At 36.7% G+C, this 23,724-nt stretch overlaps 1 protein-coding gene across 8 annotated transcripts in view; it reads left to right on the top strand.

Annotated features, from left to right (window-relative positions):
- The window catches only part of kcp (kielin cysteine rich BMP regulator), a 41,847-nt gene extending 23,972 nt beyond the window's left edge, over positions 1–17,875 (top strand). For 4 of the 8 annotated variants that reach the window (XM_052581977.1, XM_052581983.1, XM_052581981.1 and 1 more), the window contains 19 exons: positions 1,840–1,977; positions 4,617–4,754; positions 5,166–5,278; positions 5,913–6,177; positions 7,158–7,240; positions 7,338–7,431; positions 7,991–8,164; positions 8,250–8,332; positions 8,441–8,561; positions 11,025–11,107; positions 11,187–11,286; positions 11,359–11,447; positions 12,189–12,461; positions 12,627–12,799; positions 13,315–13,426; positions 13,658–13,759; positions 13,844–14,008; positions 14,211–14,508; positions 16,813–17,875. In XM_052581977.1, the coding sequence (XP_052437937.1) occupies positions 1,840–1,977; positions 4,617–4,754; positions 5,166–5,278; positions 5,913–6,177; positions 7,158–7,240; positions 7,338–7,431; positions 7,991–8,164; positions 8,250–8,332; positions 8,441–8,561; positions 11,025–11,107; positions 11,187–11,286; positions 11,359–11,447; positions 12,189–12,461; positions 12,627–12,799; positions 13,315–13,426; positions 13,658–13,759; positions 13,844–14,008; positions 14,211–14,508; positions 16,813–17,030 (2,822 nt within the window). In that variant the 3' untranslated portion in view covers positions 17,031–17,875. The remainder of the gene's footprint in view (positions 1–1,839; positions 1,978–4,616; positions 4,755–5,165; positions 5,279–5,912; positions 6,178–7,157; positions 7,241–7,337; positions 7,432–7,990; positions 8,165–8,249; positions 8,333–8,440; positions 8,562–11,024; positions 11,108–11,186; positions 11,287–11,358; positions 11,448–12,188; positions 12,462–12,626; positions 12,800–13,314; positions 13,427–13,657; positions 13,760–13,843; positions 14,009–14,210; positions 14,509–16,812) is intronic. The other 4 variants (XM_052581984.1, XM_052581982.1, XM_052581978.1 and 1 more) reach the window with 2 other exon arrangements.
- Positions 17,876–23,724: the final 5,849 nt, after the last annotated feature.

The raw sequence follows: 23,724 nt of genomic DNA, 5'->3' as shown, positions 1-23,724 counted from the left end.
TAATTAGAGTTCTCGTTTGGGTTTGTTGAGGACCAGTTATGTCACTGCATTGTGGATCATTTGTAGAGGTTTAATGGTACTTGATGGAAGTCCAGCCAGAAGAGCACTGCAGTAGTCCAGCCTAGAAATGACAAGGTCCTGGACAAGAGGTTGTGCAGCATGCTCTGTTTCTGATGTTGTGCAATGCAAACCTGCAAGATCAAGCAGTCTTTGCAATGTGGTCTTTGAAGGTCAGCTGGTCATCAAAGATTACACACGTCTGACCGAAGTTGATTGATCTCATGGACAGGAGCTTGTGTTTGCAGCCGTGCAAACTCGACATTAGTCATGTTCGAGGCAAAGACAAGGTGGTGGCTGATGCCATATTCAGGGTGGGATTCATTAGGGGAATTCACTTCAAAGCAAAAACAACATCAAGTGAGGAGGAAAATAGTCGGGTAATATAAAACGAAACAAAGGGGGGCACAACTGGATCCTCTGTACGGTCCACAGGTGTAACGGATCTGCTCGTAAGATGACAGAAACACAGAAACACAAAACAAACCCCTTGCAGGGCAGATGAATCATTACAAAAGGGAAAAAATAACTAGTTAAAGTACACATGTAACACCTTCATCCCCATCCATCACCATAGAAAAATATTCCATAGACAAATCCTACCTTTTTTTTCAGTATACCTTCCTCTTCACCTACCCTAAATCCTGAACATGGCATCAGCCACCACCCTGTCTTTTCCTCGAACATGTCTAACGTCAAGGTTGCACAGCTAACAACACAAGTGTTTTGACTGATTTACAGTATCTGGTTTATCTGGGTTCTTTGAGCCATCTCTGGTATTTTTCATAAGGATAATATACAGTATAGACCAACAGTTTGGACACACCTTCTCATTCAAAGAGTTTTCTTTATTTTCATGACTATGAAAATTGTAGATTCAAACTGAAGGCATCAAAACTATGAATTAACACATGTGGAATTATATATGGAATTATATACATAGCAAAAAAGTGTGGAACAACTGAAAATATGTCATATTGTAGGTTCTTCAAAGTAGCCACCTTTTGCTTTGATTACTGCTTTGCACACTCTTGGCATTCTCTTGATGAGCTTCAAGAGGTCGTCACCTGAAATGGTCTTCCAACAGTCTTGAAGGAGTTCCCCAAGAGATGCCGAGCACTTGTTGGCCCTTTTGCCTTCAGTCTGCGCTCCAGCTCACCCCTAAACCATCTGGATTGGGTTCAGGTCCGGTGACTGTGGAGGCCAGGTCATCTGGCGCAGCACCCCATCACTCTCCTTCTTGCTCAAATAGCCCTTGATGCCTTCAGTGTGACTCTACAATTTTCATAGTCATGAAAATAAAGAAAACTCTTTGAATGAGAAGGTGTGTCCAAACTTTTGGTCTGTACTGTATATATTCATAATTTAATGCTAGTTGACATAGCCCTTATCAATCTATAAAATTCTGTAAAATTATATAATTTCAGATTCTGTGATAAGAACATCTGTTCAAAGAAGAAAATTAAAACCTTCTCTCTCTCTCTCTCTCTCTCTCTCTCTCTCTCTCTCTCTCTGTATATATATATATATATATACATATTTATATTATTTACACAAAAACAATATATAATTTACATTATTTTAATATTGTTTTTCAAGTTTTCTGTAGATATCACAATGTTTTGTTATTGTTCATTCATTCTTTTGTCAATGGTAATTGTGTGGTGAAAAATCTGATATCATGACAGCACCTAAAGACATAAAAAATAATGACAGACTCCAATCTTTTGTACAGTAGTGTATGTGTGTTCATTGCATTCTGTGTCCATGTGTGTGTGGCAGGATGTACGTGGAATTCTTTTCAATATGAAGAAGGAGCCACATGGACTGTTGCTGACCAAACATGTTCTTGTCGGGATGGACAGGTGACATGTGTTGAAAATCTCAAAGTGACCCAAGCACCCTGCCAGGATCACAGAGGTAAGAGAAAGAAAAAAAAAACATAAAAACAGACATGAGCTGTTCCAAACCCAAATGAGTTGTCTCTGTGTCTACATTCTCTACATTGGCAGTTACCTTGTAAAACAGCATCCAAAGTCAAATCCTGACCGATTTGAATCACTCTGAGAAAAACACTTTCAGAGATGGATGTTAGACTCTAATTAGAGTTAGAAGAACAAAATTATTACCCCTATTCTCAGAACTAACAAAAATAGGTATAAAAACGTTTCACATACTGCCCACTGTTTCAAAACATCTGGAAGTTTCTATAATGCTTATAATTGCTGTCTGCATCTCACTAGGTTTTGAAGAACTGCAGACTATTCAGGCTGAGAGAATGAAACAGTTGCTGCTTAGACTAACACCAGACACAGTTCAGTCTAGTAACTTGATTAGTTGTTGATACTTGTATGAAGGTGACGATTGCTGTGGTGACTCATGTGGGCAGTGCCAGTACAAGCAGCACTCGTATACAAACGGCCAAACGTTCAAGGACCCGGGGGATCCGGGCTAGTTTACTCTTGTTGTTTTCTTCCTTTTCAAGACTGTGAATATGATGACCACATCATAACTAATGGAGATACTGTTACAGACGGTCATATAATAACACAAAATGACTCGGTTCACATTTGCATTTAGTCATTTTGCAGATGCAGTGAAGGAAAATAGACAGGTGCTGAGCCTGTGACATGTTCTAGATGCAACCAACAATGTCTTGATACACGCCGCAACTGGTACCCAGTGCAAGGAGATAAAGAGAGGGGTAGCATGGGCTCTTTTGGGTTTGTTGAAGACCAGTCGTGTCACTGCATTGTGGATCATTTGTAGCGGTTTAATGGTACTTGATGGAAGTCCAGCCAGAAGAGCACTGCAGTAGTCCAGCCTAGAAATGACAAGGTCCTGGACAAGAGGTTGTGCAGCATGCTCTGTTTCTGATGTTGTGCAATGCAAACCTGCAAGATCAAGCAGTCTTTGCAATGTGGTCTTTGAAGGTCAGCTGGTCATCAAAGATTACACACGTCTGACCGAAGTTGATTGATCTCATGGACAGGAGCTTGTGTTTGCAGCCGTGCAAACTCGACATTAGTCATGTTCGAGGCAAAGACAAGGTGGTGGCTGATGCCATATTCAGGGTGGGATTCATTAGGGGAATTCACTTCAAAGCAAAAACAACATCAAGTGAGGAGGAAAATAGTCGGGTAATATAAAACGAAACAAAGGGGGGCACAACTGGATCCTCTGTACGGTCCACAGGTGTAACGGATCTGCTCGTAAGATGACAGAAACACAGAAACACAAAACAAACCCCTTGCAGGGCAGATGAATCATTACAAAAGGGAAAAAATAACCAGTTAAAGTACACATGTAACACCTTCATCCCCATCCATCACCATAGAAAAATATTCCATAGACAAATCCTACCTTTTTTTTCAGTATACCTTCCTCTTCACCTACCCTAAATCCTGAACATGGCATCAGCCACCACCCTGTCTTTTCCTGGAACATGTCTAACGTCAAGGTTGCACAGCTAACAACACAAGTGTTTTGACTGATTTACAGTATCTGCTTTATCTGGGTTCTTTGAGCCATCTCTGGTATTTTTCATAAGGATAATATACAGTACAGACCAAAAGTTTGGACACACCTTCTCATTCAAAGAGTTTTCTTTATTTTCCTGACTATGAAAATTGTAGATTCACACTGAAGGCATCAAAACTATGAATTAACACATGTGGAATTATATATGGAATTATATACATAACAAAAAAGTGTGGAACAACTGAAAATATGTCATATTGTAGGTTCTTCAAAGTAGCCACCTTTTGCTTTGATTACTGCTTTGCACACTCTTGGCCTTCTCTTGATGAGCTTCAAGAGGTAGTCACCTGAAATGGTCTTCCAACAGTCTTGAAGGAGTTCCCCGAGAGATGCTGAGCACTTGTTGGCCCTTTTGCCTTCAGTCTGCGCTCCAGCTCACCCCTAAACCATCTGGATTGGGTTCAGGTCCGGTGACTGTGGAGGCCAGGTCATCTGGCGCAGCACCCCATCACTCTCCTTCTTGCTCAAATAGCCCTTGATGCCTTCAGAGTGACTCTACAAGTTTCATAGTCGTGAAAATAAAGAAAACTCTTTGAATGAGAAGGTGTCTCCAAACTTTTGGTCTGTACTGTATATATTCATAATTTAATGCTAGTTGACATAGCCCTTATCAATCTATACAATTCTGTAAAATGATATAATTTCAGATTCTGTGATAAGAACATCTGTTCAAAGAAGAAAATTAAAACCTTCTCTCTCTCTCTCTCTCTCTCTCTCTCTCTCTCTATATATATATATATATATATATATATATATATAAATATATATATATAAATATACATTTATTATTTACACAAAAACAATATATAATTTACATTATTTATTTTAATATTTTTTTTCAAGTTTTCTGTAGATATCACAATGTTTTGTTATTGTTCATTCTTTTGGCCAAAATTGTGTGGTGAAAAATCTGATATCATGACAGCACCTAAAGACATAAAAAATAATGACAGACTCCAATCTTTTGTACAGTAGTGTATGTGTGTTCATTGCATTCTGTGTCCATGTGTGTGTGGCAGGATGTACGTGGAATTCTTTTCAATATGAAGAAGGAGCCACATGGACTGTTGCTGACCAAACATGTTCTTGTCGGGATGGACAGGTGACATGTGTTGAAAATCTCAAAGTGACCCAAGCACCCTGCCAGGATCACAGAGGTAAGGGAAAGAAAAGAAAGATAAAAACAGACATGAGCTGTTCCAAACCCAAATGAGCTGTCTCTGTGTCTACATTCTCTACATTGGCAGTTACCTTGTAAAACAGCATCCAAAGCCAAATCCTGACTGGTTTGAATCACTCTGAGAGAAACACTTTCAGAGATGGATGTTAGACTCTAATTAGAGTTACTGTTAGAGTTGCAGTATTGAGAATTGCTAAGCTAATGAGTCGGTGTTGTAAGTATCACAAAAATGTATAGTAGTGAAAGTGATGTGACATTCAGCCAAGTATGGTGACCCATACTCAGAATTCGTGTTCTGTATTTAACCCATCCAAAGTGCACACACACACACTGTGAACACACACCCGAAGCAGTGGACAGCCATTTATTCAATGATGATTGTATGAAGGTGACGATTGCTGTGGTGACTCCTGTGGGCAGTGCCAGTACAAGCAGTACTCGTATACAAACGGCCAAACGTTCAAGGACCCAGAGGACCCCTGTGTGACATGCACCTGTCAGGTAACGCAATTGGAAATCCTAGATTTGACATTTTATGAATGTGAAATACCAGACTTGAATGGTGTTCAGTGGTTTGTATGAATAAGTATGAGCAACTACTGTATTTAAACATTTCAGTGTTTATTAAATGTTTAACGTTTTGGGAAAAAAAGTAATGTTCTTAACATTTCTTGTTAAAAGTCTGTTACACTTTCCAAGGCTGCATTTATTTAATCAGAAATACAGTAAAACAGTAATAGGAACTATTATTGCAGTTCAAAATAACTGTTTGAATTTTAATATATTTTAAAATGTAATTTATTCCTGTGATAAAGTGTTGATTGTATTCATTTCAGATTTTATGACAGTAACAACAATGCATTAACAAAGTTCTATTGTTGTAACACCATGTTTTCCCCCAGTGTCAACAATAAGAAGAATTATGTTTTTCCCAAAAAGAAAAGAAAATATAAAATAACATAAAATAAAATACTATACAATATAAAAGAAAGAAAATAGCATATTGTAATACCAATACCATATGAATACCAAAATATTTAACCCCTTTCAGCAATGTAATAATTAAATAAAAGCTGGTTTTATGCTAGTAGCTAGAGAGCAACAACAAAAATGTGCCATTACATGTGTTTTTCAGAACGGCTTTGTGCACTGCGAGATGAAGCAGTGTCCCCAACAGTGTGCTCATCCGGTGAGCATGAGGGACTGCTGTCCGGTGTGTGACGGATGTCTGTTTGAAGGGCAGAGGTACAGAGACTCGCAGACGTTCTACGCCCCCTCAGACCCCTGCAGGGGATGCGTGTGTCAGAGCAGCTCTGTTACATGCAGCCCGATCACCTGTCCCCAGGTTTCCTGCCAAAACCCCATCACCCTGCCAGGACAGTGCTGCCCTCAGTGCAGAGGTCAGTGTGTGGGTCTACACGTGAGGTCTGTAGCAAACAGCAGACAATATGTTCTACCATGTTGTGCTTGCAACTTATTAAGGAATCCAATAAATATAAACTAATCTGCATCTATGAAATATAGAAAAAGTAAGTACATTTTATTTATATAGCACATTTAAACCCAGCATAGCTGACCAAAGTGCTGAACAGAGTATAAAAATAATAATAATAAATAAAAATAAAATAAAATAAGAATAATAAATATGTTAATCTCTAAATTCTATTTCAATTAAAAATAGAATTTAAGAAATAAATAATACACAATTGTTTATATGTAATTTTTTACACTAGCAACAATAATAAAAAGTGCCATTTGTAATATCATGTTTTTTTTTCACTGTCAGAATAAAATAAAATAAAATGTACAATATGACATAAAAAACTTAAACACTGTTGTGAAGGAGGATCCCTATTAGGGTTTAACACTAGCAACATACATTAACAAAAAAAGTGCAGTTGTAAAACCATGGTTTTTCACATTAACAATTAAATTCAATTAACAAATAATACTACTAATAATAATAAAAATAAAATAAAATGCTTCTACACTGTTATAAAGGAGAGTGCCAGATTTTTGATTATGATTTAACAGTCGCAACAATACATTAACAAAAAAAGTGGCATTGTAATCCATGTTTGTTTTTTTGTTAGTTTTTTTTGTTTGATTTTTTTTGGACATGTACCATGGTACTGTCATGAATTGTCTCTCGAGTACTATGCAAATATCATAATAAATATCATAATACATGAATATGGTAATTAAACTGTAACATGGTATGATGTATATCAAAATACCTTACTTCAAGCTATGTTGAGATCAGCTGAGCTCCGAAGGTCTAGAAAAGACATCTATGCTCTTGCAAAGATGTGGGTTTGTGTTCCTGTGAGTGTGTCTGTATGAGATCTGGTTTTCACATGCTGTCTCTTTGGCCTCACAGGATGTTTTCAGCGAGGTCAGGAGTATTTAGAAGGAGATAGCTTGACCCTCCCCAATGAGCCCTGCATCAAATGCACCTGTGTGGTACGACACACAACACACAAAACCAGCCGTTTCATGCTGCTGAGAGCTCACTGTTTACAAGCGTGTGTGTGTGTGTGTGTGTGTGTGTGTGTTTCAGGACGGTGAGGTGAACTGTGTGGGTCCAGACTGTCCTAAACTGACCTGCATGCATCAGGTCACAGACCCCGGCTCCTGCTGTCCCCGCTGCAGAGGTACAGACACATCCATTAAAGAGGCCATATAGCATTTTATTTTTTACCTATCTTATTTTTTAGTTTCATTTCAGTTAACAGAATGATTTTTATTTGCAGTCATATGTAATGTGCTCACGGCTGTGACATCAAATCCTGTAGGATTTTAGTTTTTGAACGAGTCCTTTGTTAAAAAGAAAAAATAATTAATATTTGATATTATTATTTTTATTTAAACATTAATTAAAATTTTACTACATTTATTAATAAATATACATTTAATAAAGTCTAATAATTATTTATGCATTTTTAATAAACATTTTAATGATCTTATATTAAATATACACACACATGTATAAATATATGTATAAATAAATACATAAATATATATATATATATATATATATATATATATTTTTTTTTTTTTATTTTTTTTTTTTTTTTCTTCTTTTTATTATTATTTTTTTTTTTATATATATATATATATATAAACGTATACATTTTATGTATAGATCACACTTTGACTAAAATAAGTGCTACTAATGTGAGCTGTCCCTCTCTCTCTCTTTCTGTTTTTCAGGCTGTATTTATGATGGCGTTGAGCATCTTGAAGGCAGTACCTGGTTTGCATCCAGAAGTCCCTGCATGTCCTGCATGTGTGTGAATGGAGTGACCACCTGCTCAGAGGTCCACTGTCTGTCCACCTGTCTAAACCAGATCAGCGTGCCGGGCGAATGCTGCCCAGTGTGTGCAGGTACAACTACAATCCCTACAACCCATTTTGTGCATGCATAGTTTTGCTTTGGAGGTCTTGAGTTTGAAATTGTGTCTTCTGTCAGACTGTGTGTATGAAGGCCGTGTGTACGGCCCTGGAGAGAGTTTCCACCCTTCTGATGACCCCTGTCAGATCTGCACCTGTGAGGTATGGCTCAGCACAACATGATGTGTGCATGCGTTGGTTTTCTCGCCTTACGGGTGTGTGTGTGTGTGTGTGTGTGTGTGTGTGTGTGTGTGTGTGTGTGTATTGTAGGTGATGCCAGATGGGAAACAGCACTTGCGCTGTTACAGGAAGCAGTGCCCAAGTCTGGTGGACTGTCCTAAACACAACATCCTTTACAGTGGCTCTGACTCCTGCTGTCCTGTCTGTGCACGTTAGTATGAGCACAGCGTCAGCAGATGCTTTACATTGCTGTGCTAGTTTTATCACTCCTTAGTCTCTTTATTCTCACATATAAAATGAATTGATAGCAAAAACTAATAAAAAATGAACAAAAGCGTATTTATTATAAATAGTTTGTTCACAACACAGTAATGTTAATTTATACAACTTGAAATGTTAATAATGTACTAGTAGATGTAGAAATTAACATTAATGATGCATTATGCATTAACTAATGTTACAAAGTGAACCTTGCTGAAATGAATTTAAATTACTTCTGTAACTGCAATAAAGCTAAAACAAATTAAATATTAATAATGGATTAAATTTATATTCAGTTGAAAGTAAATATGAAATACTAAAATAAATATAATAAATAAGACTGAAACTGAAATAAAAATAAAGCTAAATATAAATATTAATAAACATAATAAATAAGAAATATAAAAACGTAATAAAAACTAATAAATATGACAAAACTGAAATTAAAATAAAACTGAAAATAGCAAAATAATAGCAAGTCAAGTCAATTTTATTTCTAGAGCACATTTAAAACAACAGAAGTTGACCAAAGTGCTGTACATCCCACATCATAAATCAACAACAACCGAAATAAAATGACATCAAAAAGACAAAAACACACAGCTCTCAAACTGAACTAAAAACCAAGGAAAATAAATGTGTTTTAAGACAAGCAGTTAGTGTTGGGGCCAGCCTCACAGACAATGGTAAATTATTCCATAGTTTAGAGGCCTCAACTGAGAAAGCCCGATCTCCCCTATGTTTCAACCTTACTCTAGGAACAGCCAAGAGCATACAATCTGCCGACCTACGAGACCTAGATGGAACATTTTGTTGTATAAGGTCAGAAAGGTAAGATGGGACTAGACCATTTAGGGATTTGTAGGCAAACACTAAAATTTTAAAATCAATCCTAAACCGTACTGGAGGCCAGTATGGGAGAAATGTGGTCATGCTTACGTACCCCTTTTAGTAGTCTAGCTGCAGCATTCTGCACCAACTGCAAGCGTGAAAGAGATGCCTGGCTGACACCAGCATAGATGGCATTACAATAATCCAATCGAGAGGAGATAAAAACAAGTCTTTAAATGACAAAAAAACTTTAGACAAGAGCCTTAACTGAAAAAAACTGACTTTAACCACAGAATTTATCTGCTTTTCAAGTTTAAAATCAGCGTCCATGATTACTCCCAGATTTTTAACGGAAGATTTAACATACGGAATTAAGGAACCCAATTCTGTATTGAGGGCCACATGGGTACTACTTGGGCCAAATATATTATACAATTTCAGTTTTACTCTCATTAAAATGTAAAAAGTTCATGGCCATCCAGGATTTAATGTCTGTGAGGCAGTCCAACAATAATTTTACAGAGCTGTTATCATTTTGTTTCAATGGCAGATAAAGTTGTGTCGTCTGCATAACAGTGAAACGAAATGCCATGCTTTCTCAGGATAGACCCCAGAGGAAGGATGTACAAGGTAAACAGCATCGGGCCAAGAATAGACCCCTGAGGGACTCCACAAGGTGCCATTTGGGACACAAAGTCTCCAAGGCAAACAAAAACTTCCTATCGGACAGATATGACCTAAACCACTCTAGAGCAATACCTTTGATACCAACACAGTGGTCCAACCTAGAGATCATAACCTAGAGATTAAAATATTATGATCAATAGTATCAAATGCAGCTGTAAGCTCTAACAGCATTAGAATAGCAGAATCTCCTGAGTCTGTAATCAAAAAGAGGTCGTTAAAAACTTTAAAGAGTGTAGTTTCAGTACTATGAAGGGCTATTTTAAAGTATTAATGAATACTGTAATAGTATATAAATAATAATAAAATAACAGTTGGTTGTATTAGTTTTTATTTATTTATTTATTTCTATTACTTCTATTATCCAAAATAACTTTTTGTATAGTTGATTTTATTTTTTTATTTCATTTGCGTTGACAAAAATACATTTTGGTGAATTTCCGCATATTGATTCACTGTCCTGTCCATGTTCACTTCTATTTTTATAATTTAATCTAATTTTTTAAATGTCAAACTTTGACTCATCTTCACAACAGTGACACATATTGAACAAACCATACTTTATTCGTGTCAAATTAAAAATGGCATATCTTCTAAAAGAAGATCTTTTTAAGATCACTTGATAAATTCAATGGATTTTTAAAGTTGTATTTATTTGAAAAGTATAAGTAAATGCAAAACTGATGCAAGATGGTTAAATAATCACATAAATTGCATAAACATTTAGTTACTTAAACCGATATATATAATATATTTTATACCAAAATAAGCAACCAACGGCATTATTAACCCAACATGACTGTCCTAATTTGAAATCCTAGTTGAGTTTCTCCAGATCATTTGATTTTAAAATGAATGTTATAGGATGATTGTTTTATTCTTGTGGTTTGTGTTTCAGAGCCCCTCAGTAACTGCACAGCTACGCTGATCGGTAATGAAGTTTTGGCCACTGATGATCCATGTTTTACCTGTCAGTGCAAGGTATAGAAACAGACACACACACTACTGTTTTAAAAAGCCATGTGCATTGAAATGATGTATGAATAATTTGTTTGTGTAGGATTTGACGTGGACTTGTATCCATCGGGGCTGTCCTCCTCTCAGCTGCCCTCCGGCCGAACAGCACACACCGCCGGATTCCTGTTGTCCCATCTGTGATGGTAAAGAGTCTCTCTATCAGGAACACTGCAATGCTGTTTATGTGTGCTCATCAGTGTATGTGTGTGTCTCAGATTGTGTATTAGAGGGCAACCAATATCGCGTGTCAAACGGCCAGAGATGGACGGACAGGGACAACGAGTGTGTCACCTGCATCTGCAATGTGAGGAACACTAACATTTAACTGTCAGGAAACCATTTCAAGAGAAACTCGAACACAAAACCACATTTTGCTTTTTTGTGTGTTGTTTGGTGCTTTAATGTAAGCTTACTCTCACATAAAAAAAAAAAAATCTGTTCCATATGGACCAACTAATAAAATACAAAATTAGAAGTTAAATTAATATTTTTACTTGAAGGGAAATTTTTGATGGATCTCAAAACAAACTGTTCAAATTATGTCCATTTTATTAGGAAATGGTTGTTTGGGTAACAAATTTAATCACATTAATAGCTCTGAAAAATGTAATGTTAATGTAGTATTTGGCACATTTTGAAGTAATGTACTGAAACCATGTACCAGAAACTGGAATTAAAGATCATTTAAATCTAAATAGAAATATATAAAAATTAAACAAAATAAAAAAATATATTTAACAGTTATTTTTAACAGTTGAGTTGATTATATCTGAAATTGTTATTTTGATGCTTTTTAACAATAAACAACTCTTACATCAAACACACCAAACTCTGATGTCAAACAGACTTGCATCTGCAGCAGTATTAAGCACACTTTAAAGCACTTAAATATCTAACATTGCAATAAAAATCAAATCAAATTGTTTGTCAGTTTTATTAGGCAATTGTTTTGATGCTTTTAGTGACACAGTTAGCCCTTTAAAAAAACATAATGGAGTATTAAGCTCATTTTAAAGTAGTGTGTATGTGTGTGTGTGTGTTTTAGCAAGGGCATATCGAGTGTGAACTGCAGGAGTGTCCTCCTCTCGAATGTCCGAATGGATGGATCAAAGTGAAGAGTCCTGGGAAGTGCTGTCCTGAGTGCACAGGCATCATAACTGTGGCTTACTCCAAAGACGCTCATGCAAAGTGTGTGTACGATGGTCAGTGGTACAACCACAATGAACACTGGCAGGTGGACGAGTGTACGTCCTGCACCTGTGTGTACGGAGACGTGCACTGCCAGACCCAGAGATGCCCAACGCTCACGTGTGCCTCGGTAGGATGACAATACACCTTTGAGGATATTATAGTGAGGACTTCACATAGCTGAAAAAACTTACTGAAACTCACAAGGTTTTACTGTATTAGTGAGGATATTTTTGAATAGTGGGACTCTCAGATGTAACTGAGCTGAATGTATGGTACATTTGTGTGTTTGTAGGATGAAACGCCGGCTCTGGTTCCGGGAATGTGTTGTCCTCACTGTATTCCTCGACCGGCCACATGCATTGTGTTTGGAGACCCTCACTACCGAACGTTTGATGGAAAGATGGTGAACTTCCAGGGGAAGTGCACATATGTTCTGGCTCAGGACTGTTCGGGCGGAGACTTCAGGTGCTCAGTATATTGTCTCAATCATATCTAGACTACCGTTTAAATGTTTGGGCTCAGTGAGATTTTCCAAATGAAATTAATGCTTTTGTTCCAGCAAGGATTTATTAAATTGATCAGAAGTGACAGTACAGACATTAATGTTACAAAACATATAAGAACTTTTTGTACTGAAAAAAAAAATCATTGATTACATTAAGATATGTTTCTTCAGCAGCAAATCAGCATATTAGGTTTCTGAAGGATCATGTGACACTGAAGACTGGAGTAATGATGCTGAAAATTCAGCTTTGATCACAGTTATTTTACATTTTAGTACTGTTTTTACTGCACTTTTTAATCAAATGAGTGTGAACATGAGACCGATCCCAAATGTTTGAACGGTAGTGGATTTTGTGCATTAGAAGAATAATTCACCCAAAAAGCAAATTAGCAACATTATTTTAAAAATAGATATAAAAAGTGTAGTCCATATGTACAGCACATAGTCTGAACAGACACTTGTGTTTGTGTTCCAGTGTTCATGTGTCTAATGAGGACCGGGGACGTAAGGGAGTGTCTTGGACTAAAGAAGTGACCGTGTTTATTGGAGATATTGTGGTACAGCTGTTCCAGGACTGGATTGTCAAGGTAATATGTTTTACAATGTTGTTTAAACTTTTTCATTGCTTACCATGAATATGGTATTTTGTAGAATTTAAATGATTTCATAGTTTATCTGAAAGCTCACTATTTTATTTTTTGCCTATAATAGTGTCAGCAATAATTTAACAACACATGCACATGTTTACATTACATTGACACTGGTTAATGGACACATGACATGCAGGTAAATTTATTTTTATTTTTTCCATGCCTCAGGTTGATTATCAGCAAGTCTCTCTGCCGTTTCTTAAAGAGCCGTATGTTTACCTGGAACGCAAGACCAACACCATCCTCCTGAACACCAATGTTGGGCTGAAGGTACAGCCTCTGGGCGGTCAGTCTCCTATAGGACGTGGGATTTATTTGTAATGTTTTATATTAATTTTCTCTTTGTGATGTAAGGTGTTGTGGAATGGTCGTTCTCATCTGGAAGTCAGTGTTCCTGGCACCTACAAGAATCACATGTGTGGTTTATGCGGCAACTTCAATAACTACCCTCATGACGACATGAAACTACGCAATAAACAAATCACCAACTCTGAAGCAGTGTTTGGAAACGACTGGAAGGTTAAGATCCTAAAACATTTTCATGCTGTGCTTACTTATTGCTATGTGGTATTGTAGCTGACAGCAAAAGTAGAATAATAAGATTTTGCACTTTATACACCAAAGCACAAAATATCGGCTCTGATGCATCATTTTTTACTGTAGTACTATATCATGTGTTTCACATGAATGTTAAATTATATATACTTTGATCTCCTTGCAGGTGGGCAGTGAAAATCCAAGTGTTCAGTGTCCTGATGCGATAAACATTCTCCCGTGTCAAGAAGCAGGATACTCGGCCCGTAAGACTGCGAACGCTCGCTGCGCAGTGTTGAAGTCGCCCGTTTTTGAGCGCTGTCACAAGCTGGTGCCACCCGAGATGTTCTTTGCTTCGTGTGTGTATGATCTGTGTGCCTGCGGCTCCAATATAGACGAGTGTTTGTGTGATGTGTTGGAGGCTTACGCATCTGAGTGCCGTGAGGCTGGAGTTATCCTGCAGTGGAGGTCGCCGACACTCTGTGGTGAGTGACAAATACACACACAGTACAGTGTGTGCACTTTCTTTTGTGCTGTCATTTTAGAATTGATGAACTTTGCTGTGTTGAAAGTGTCATTAAACTGATCTGGATCAACACGGAACTGACTTGAACGGAATAATAATACTATTGTTTTCTCTAGAGCTGCTTTATAGCTGAATTCAATTTCCTTCGCAATTGATGTATATTGCAACACTGACACTGTTACTGAATCAATATTGAACTAAATTGAGCTGAATTATGACATTTGTCTTCTGTAATGTATACTCAATATATAGAATCAAAGCAGCCTATTAAAATGATTTCTGAAGGATCATGTGACACTGAAGACTGCAGGCAGTCAGCTAAAAATTCAGATTAATAAATTACATTTTCAAATATTTTCAAATAGAAAATGTAATAATATTACTTTGTTTTTAAAATGTTTGATAAAATGCAGCTTTGGTGAGGAGAAAACACTACTGCACTGGTGGTGTAGACTGTCACATATTGTTCAATAATTTAAAAAAGTGACAATTGTTTACGTGTTGATATATTGTAATACACTGCTCAAAAGATTAAAGGAACACTTTGAAAACACATCAGATATATCATAAAAAATATCATGCTGGATATCTATATTGATATGGACTGGATAATGTGTTGGGAACGAAAGGATGCCTCATCGTTTGATGCAAATGAAAATTATCTAAATTAGTTTAATTGACAGTAAAATTAGAATGTTGTGGAAAAATTCGTTTTATTTCACTAATTCAACTCAAATTGTGAAACTTGTGTATTAAATTAATTCAGTGCACAGACTGAAGTAGTTTAAGTCTTTGGTTCTTTTAATTGTGATGATTTTTGCTCACATTTAACAAAAACTCACCAATCCACTATCTCAACAAATTAGGATATGGTGACATGCCAATCAGCTAATAAACTCAAAACACCTGCAAAGGTTTCCTGAGCCTTCAAAATAGTCTCTCAGTTTGGTTCACTAGGCCAAACAATCATGGGGAAGACTGCTGATCTGACAGTTGTCCAGAAGACAATCATTGATACCCTTCACAAGGAGGGTACGCCACAAACATTAATTGCCAAAGAAGCTGGCTGTTCACAGAGTGCTGTATCCAAGCATGTTAACAGACAGTTGAGGCTGGGGTCAAGGCATCAAGAGCCACCACACACAGACGTGTCCAGGAATTTGGATACAGTTGTCGTATTCCTCTTCTTAAGCCACTCCTGAGGAATCTTACCTGAACTAAGGAGAAGAAGAACTGAACTGTTGCCCATTGGTCCAAAGTCCTCTTTTCAGATGAGAGCAAGTTTTGTATTTCATTTGGAAACCAAGGTCCTAGAGTCTGGAGGAAGGGTGGAGAAGCTCATAGCCCATGTTGCTTGCAGTCCGGTGTTAAGTTTCCACAGTCATTGGTGATTTGGGGTGCAATGTCATCTGCTGGTGTTGGTCCATTGTGTTTAAAAAAAAACCAAAGACACTCTTTTACCAAGAAATGTTGGAGCACTTCATGCTTCCTTCTGCCGACCAGCTTTTTGTAGATGCTGATTTCATTTTTCCAGCAGGATTTGGCACCTGCCCACACTGCCAAAAGCACGAAAAGTTGGTTAAATGACCATGGTGTTGGTGTGCTTGACTGGCCAGCAAACTCACCAGACCTGAACCCCAGAGAGAATCCATGGGGTATTGTCAAGAGGAAAATGAGAAACAATAGACCAGTAAATGGCCACTGTCAAAGAAACCTGGGCTTCCAGACCACCTCAGCAGTGCCACAAACTGATCACCTCCATGCCACGCTGAATTGAGGCAGTAATTAAAGCAAAAGGAGCCCCTACCAAGTACTGAGTACATGTGCAGTAAATGAACGTACTTTCCAGAAGGCCAACAATTCGAGAAAAAAAAAAAAATTGGTCTTATGAAGTATTCTCATTTGTTGAAGTTTGAGTGAATTGGTGGGTTTTTGTTAAATGTGAGCCAATATCATCACAATTAAAACAATCAAGACTTAAACTTCAGCCTGTGTGCACTGAAGTTACTAAATACAATTCAATTTGAGTTGAATTACTGAAATAAATGAACTTTTCCATGACATTCTAATTTATTGAGATGCACCTGTACTCTGATTACAAATTGTTGCTTTAATTATTTTGATTTTATTAACACAGTATATTAAAATGTAGGGACCTTTACATGTCGTTGTGAATTTATGTTTGTATAAGGGATAATTAAAGTCATTTCATATTTTTTGTGCTTTGTTTTAACTCCATCCTTTCCCTCCTCCATCCCTACAGCTGTGGGCTGTCCTCTTGACCGCGGATATGTGTTTGATGAATGCGGGCCGCCGTGTCCTAAGACATGTTTTAACAAAGACGTGCCGCTTGGCGTGATCGAGTCTCACTGCTTCAAACCCTGTGTGCCGGGATGCCAGTGTCCCGCTGGCCTGGTGGAACACAACGCTCACTGCATCGCCCCCGAGAAATGCCCCAAAATTATCCATGGCAATCTCTGAGAGCCACAAACTCTACCAAGCATCACGTGGAGTCACACCAGCTTAAAACTGAGATCTGATGAACCGTAACAAGCTCTTTAAGTCAACATGAAATCAGAATTTGCTTTATTTCATTTAATTCATATTCCTGGTCTCACACTATAAGATTTATTCTGAATTTGTAGCCTTAAATCTAACTGTTGATGCTTGAACTTGAAGCCCATTTAAGTTTTACTTTATATCTCAAACCACATAAACACTCTTCTACTGTGTACTGCATTTAGTTGTTTTGTTGAACTGTTTTATTGGTGCTACTGTGTGTAAGTGTCTCTGACTGATTATAGGACACTGTGTTAACCTGAGTTTCATGGAGCTAATGTTTACTTGTCCATGCGATGATAGGAGGATGTTTTGAGCCAGATGGACAAAGTTTACCTGCTTTTTCCTCACCACAGAACAAGATAGGGCTTTTTGCACTGGTATTGTGGTTTTAAATATTTTGTTAATCTCTTAAAATACATAGTTTTATAAGCAATATGTTAAGAATACACTTCATTTGCAACATTGACAGTGAATCTAAATAAAAAAAAGAAACACAAGCTAAATCTAACAGTGCCTCTACAGGATTATTTTGAGTTATAATTGTTATATTCATCAGATGCATTGACATTCTCAGGTTCTGTAAATGGTCGGTTTTTGTGAGTGACATTGTCATAAACATTGTGTTCTCATTTACTGTTAAGGTATATTAGTAACACATAATCTCACTGTTACCCAGCCTCTGTTTTTGCATATAAAATGGTTTATTCTAAAATGGTTTATTCCTTTTTAGAGAAAAACAGTCAAAAATAAAAAAAGAGCAACAATTTTGTATATTTCTATCAGTCATTTTCATATTTGTTTTACACTATTTTAATATGAAATGTTGGGGGATGTTAAAAAAAAAATAGTAGTACAAAAAAGCAAGACAATTTCGCTTTATAAACGCACATCAAAATATTTTTTTTAAACAATTTTTCACATCTCAATATCAAATGTAATTTAAATTTACAGTAAATATGGTTATATAATTGAAACAACTGTATTATTTATAGACTTAAAATATTTGGTTACTATTTAAAAAAAAAAAACTAAAACTAAAAATGGTCACTAAATGGTGAAATTTAACCCAAAAAATTAATAAATAAAGGTATAAAGAGTGTGGTCAGTGCTGAGCTTCAGTAATCTGACTCATTCATGAAGATAAACTCGCACAACAGGTGAGACACTTTCTCTTCTCATGTTTAAATTCTATAAGGTAAAACTATCTGTTATATTTGAATATAATAATGAAGTAAGGCTTTTCTATATTGATTGTTTGTGTAATATATATATATTATATATATATATATATATATATATATATATATATATATATATATATATATATATATATGTATGTATTATTTTTTCTTCTTCTCATTTTGAAGGCATTTGGGACAATGAAATCAAGCTTACATGAAGTGCTTTGTCTTTTTTAGGATGGAAGATTGTTTTCTTTTGGTCTGTGAGGTGATGGGTGTACATGAGGATGATGAGGTCGGCGTGGACCGGGTCTTCCTCCTCATCACCGCCAGCCTGGACGAGACAAAGAGAGCCACTGCACAGGTGCTGTCTCAGAATCTCATGAATGAGAAGAGTGAGACAGAAAAGAAGCAGAAACAGACCTGTTTTATATGAAGTGGTCAGACTGGAGGCCTGTCATGTTCAGCCAGAGGAGTTCTGCATGTTCTCCTCATGATGGAGAAACAACGTGAGAACAGAGAATTAAGTTGGTCTCCTCATAAACCAGCTTTATGAAAAGTAATCTAAATACGTAGGTTCATGTGTGATTCTCTAGTAATATACTGCATAATCATTACAAATTTACCTAGGTTGAAATATTTGCCTCATATGCTTATGTTATATACAGTTTTATTATAGATTGATTATTTTGTTTATTTCCCATCAGGCTGTGCTGCAGTTTTTGGTTCTGTGTCAGGAGCAAGAAAAGAAACAATTGGTGGAGATCTCTAAGGCTTTCACTGAGTGACCTCCAGTGGTGGACAGTAACGGAGTAGCTTTACTTCGTTACTGTACTTAAGTACATTTTTCAAGTATCTGTACTTTACTGAAGTAGTTTTATTTTGAGGAACTTTTACTTTTACTTCACTACATTCCAAAGCATAAAATCGTACTTTTAACTTCACTACATTTCATAAAACATATCGTTACTCCCTATAATATATCACGTGCTCCGACACGCAGAAGCGGTGTCTGATTCATCATGAACGAACTGAGTCTTTTCAAAATAAACCTTTAAATCGGATCGCGAATCGCACCAAACGATTCGTTTACGAATTAGAATGATCCGATTGCAGCTGTTCTGGAGTCGACCACTCACTGATTCAAATGAACCGTTTAGTGTGAGTCTACAGAAGTAAGAACCGTGAAATATTGTGAGCGCGTGCGTCTGATGTTGCTAAAAGTAAGTTATTAATGTCGGAATTTAGGATTAATTATTGTAACTGAAAATCATATTTTTTTATTATTTATTTTATATATTTTATTTTGATAATTTAGAATTATTACCGAAATACAACCTTTTTTTGTTTCAAACAGTTCATAATAAATGAAGTACCTGAAGCTGACAATGAAGTAAATGTATAATAATTAGCAAAGATGATTAATTTAGCGCTGTAAAGGCGCGTGTGAGGGGCAGAGACGCGCCGCGGAGCGTCAGACGCGCTTGAGGACCAAACACAGCAGAGCGGTAGGAAACTTCACTCCTCTCTCTTTTACTATAGCGATTTATTTTTAGATACGTGATCTGAGTCTTTCATAGAGTTGTAGAGTTAGAGTTATTAGAGAAATAGAATTATTTTTTTACATTGATTCAGATCAGCACTTCGGAGCCTGTTCGCGACTCGGTTGATTCAGATCGGGACTTCTGGACTTCGGAGCATTTTCGCGACTCCGTTGATTCAGACCGGCACTTCGGAGCCTGTTCGCGACTCGGTTGATTCAGATCAGGACTTCGGAGCCTGTTCCCGACTCGGTTGATTCAGATCGGCACTTCGGAGCATGTTCCCGACTCGGTTGATTCAGATCGACACTTCGGAGCCTGTTCGCGACTCGGTTGATTCAGATTGGCACTTCGGAGCCTATTCGCGACTCGGTTGATTCAGATCGGCACTTCGGAGGCTGTTGGCGACTCGGTTGATTCAGATCGGCACTTCGGAGCATGTTGGCGACTCCGTTGATTCAGATCGGCACTTCGGTGCCTGTTCGCGACTCGGTTGATTCAGATCGGCACTTCGGAGCATGTTCGCGACTAGGTTGATTCAGATCGGCACTTCGGAGCCTGTTCGCGACTCGGTTGATTCAGATCGGCACTTCGGAGCCTATTCGCGACTCGGTTGATTCAGATCGGCACTTCGGAGCCTGTTGGCGACTCGGTTGATTCAGATTGGGACTTCGGAGCATGTTTGAGATTTTTTTTTAATTCAGATCTGGAAGCAGGAAGTGTTTGTCAAACAGTTAATTGGTGATAAATGAATATTTGAACTTGAGGCTTTTTTTTTTAGACGAGTAACGTTAGACAGACATGAATGTTTATTCAGAACGGTACTGAAAATAAGTAAATATTGTTAGCTGATGCTAAATGTCTAGCAGGCTTGCTGGTGCTAACTTGAGGTAATTTTTATAAATAATGTACAAATATTTTTATTCAACCACCTATATATATATAGAGAGAGAGAGAGAGAGAGAGAGAGAGAGAGATAGATAGATAGATAGATAGATAGATAGATAGATAGATAGATAGATAGATATATAGATTACATCTGGGGAGAAAAGAAAGGATGTGATGTTCAGAACATGGTTACTACAGTAATTATCAAAGAGGGGAAGAGATGCACCCCGTTTGGCCAGGGGTGTTTTTACACCCCAGACAAGGTTTGAGAAGGAAAAAAATCATTAAGAAAATATAATTATATTTTCCTTAAGATTTTCTTCCTAACTTCAGGCCTTATTATCTTGTCATATATAACTGTGGTTTTCTGTAAAACCACAAACTTTAAAATACTTTTTTCTTACTGATGAAGATCAGATTATCATCTCTGTTTTCTCTCAGGTACATCACAGTGTAAGCTTCACAGTGAACATTACTCTCGTCAGCGTAGTCCATATCAACAACAAAAATATATCTTGACTCCATATAGTGGTTATTTGGGAAAAAAATCCCAGGTATTTTGAGCAGTAGCAGTGCTAATATAAAATTAAATTAGCCTATATAAAATTGCAAACATCTATCAGTACTTTTTTACTTAAGTACATACAAAATTGAGTACTTTTGTACTTTCACTTGAGTAAAATTGAAAAAGGAGTACTTTTACTTTTACTGGAGTAATATTTTATTATTCGTATCTGTACTTTTACTCAAGTACTTGATTTGTGTACTTCGTCCACCACTGGTGACCTCGAGGGAAACATTCAGAAAAACAACAGTTAAAAACATCAACTACATGAAAAGCACACACTCACCACTACAATAGTGATCGTTCACCTAAAAACAATAATCCTGTCATCATTTACTCATCCCCATGTTGTTTCAAATTAGTACGATTTGGACTTCATTTTTAGGTGAATTGAATAGTAACTTAACATTAGAAGCACATCAGCGGTAAAATGTGCCTCTGGTTTTCATTAAAGTATGCATACGTGTCTATCTTTCAGATGTGGTTCATGGAAACGTGGTGGATCAGAGCCTGCAGCAGATTAAAGTCTCTCTACAGGAAACACATGGTTCTTATCCCGGACCACTCGCCCCAGGGTGTTCTGGGATAGAAGTCTCATGGGGGGAGTGTGCCACTCATTTGCTGACACAGCTGACACAAGCACAAGATGATGAGGCCTGGATCATTTTAAACTCTCTGCCAGATTTTTTCTATACATCATGTACTGTGCAGTAATCAGTTTGCAAGTTTTCATTTCGAACAGAACCATACTGTAGCAGTTCTGAAAGATTAACTGTGCGTTTGTCAAGTTTGAACTAAGCTAAGAATAGATCATGCAAATACAAAAATAGAGTTAAATATACGGTTTTATTCTGATTAAAGCTTTAATACAGCACAGCAACCGTACACGCGTCCATATGTAATGCTCCTCATTGCTATGTGAAAATAAGTGTATAAATGAAACAGTTTATTTAGTCTAGTTGTTGAAGAGAATTTGATATATTTAAACTTATATATTTTGAAAATACTGTATTCTAGTCCCTTCTGGCATATTTTAATTCAGACAGGGTTGACATGTTTAGTTTTGGAAAAGCAAGTAAGCAAACTCAGATGAAGAAAATGTATCAATATAAAAGTCACCGACTTTTTCACCTCCAAGATGAAAAAATATAAAATCTGTTGTCCTGATGTCATAAGGGGAAGGCCTTTGCTTAAAGGGTCGGATTCCCAAATAGGACAGGGTGGACAACATTTCAAGCACATGGACATATTCTACTTTTTTATTAAACAAAAATATTGTTTTTATTATTAAATGATCGATACATTCAAACGGAGTAATCTCTTATTTAGCAAAATATGAATAGGAGAACCATTCTTTTATTACATTTTATGATTTGACAATATTTTACTATCACTAAAATTTTATGAGAAGTGCATGGGACATATAAAAATAACACGCATCCTCTTACACACAAAAAAATCTAGAAAAAGTATCTAAAGAACCAAGTAATAGTTGGTTATGAATATAAAAACCTAATAAAACGAACCCTTTCTTTGTCATTTTTATGTCATGTAATCATGGTGGCAAATGTGTTATTTATGTACAGGATGCCAAAAGGCTTCTTGACCAAATTGTGACTTCGTATCTCATGTCTACTTTTTATGTCCTAATCAGGATTTACCAGTGCAGGCTTGTTGGAAATGGAAACTCCAGCAGATGAGGAGAGAACGCTCCTGTATTCTCCAGACCAGACAGGAGAGGACACATATACATACTAATGCTAGACTAGTTCAGTCTGACAGTGAGCAATCAATATGCAAGCATTTCACCCCAAAATTAAAATGGTCATCATTTACATCATTATGGTGCTTGAAACCTATGGAAACCCATTTTTGCCATATAAAAAAAGCAAGCTTTAAATCAAAATTATGATAAGATTTGAAGTTGACATATCATCATTTCTTAATTATGTTGAAAATTAAGTCAAATGTCATAATATGTCAAGTGGACATTGACATTAATATTTATGAAAAAAAAAAAAAAAAACGGTCAAAATGATGACCTGTCATAACTGAGATAAAGAGTGAGATAAAGTGTCAAAATTTCCAATAAAATAAACAAATCTCGTATCGAGTATTGTATTGAGTTGGTATCACACAATTTTTACAGTTTAGGTCATAAATTGATTTACCAAAGCATCATTTTTTCTAACATGACAGAAAGAGGCTTTTATTTCTAAACAACCTGTGGTGATTGAAAAAGGGCCGCATCAAAGATCTGCTCAATTCCTCCATTTATGAAGAAAGTAAATCCGGAGTTAGAAACTAAAATTTTAAAAAGTTTTACTAGAAACATGGCTGGTTTAAAGAGCTCCTTGCACCCACAGCTCAACGCATGACAGAAACTGAAGAAGGACAGGTACTCAAACCCATTTCTACAAACATACAGCACACGGTCA

Source organism: Carassius gibelio, chromosome B18 (genome assembly GCF_023724105.1).
Source record: "Carassius gibelio isolate Cgi1373 ecotype wild population from Czech Republic chromosome B18, carGib1.2-hapl.c, whole genome shotgun sequence".
Classification (NCBI taxonomy): Eukaryota; Metazoa; Chordata; class Actinopteri; order Cypriniformes; family Cyprinidae; genus Carassius; species Carassius gibelio.
This window is presented reverse-complemented; position numbering and strand designations above follow the sequence as displayed.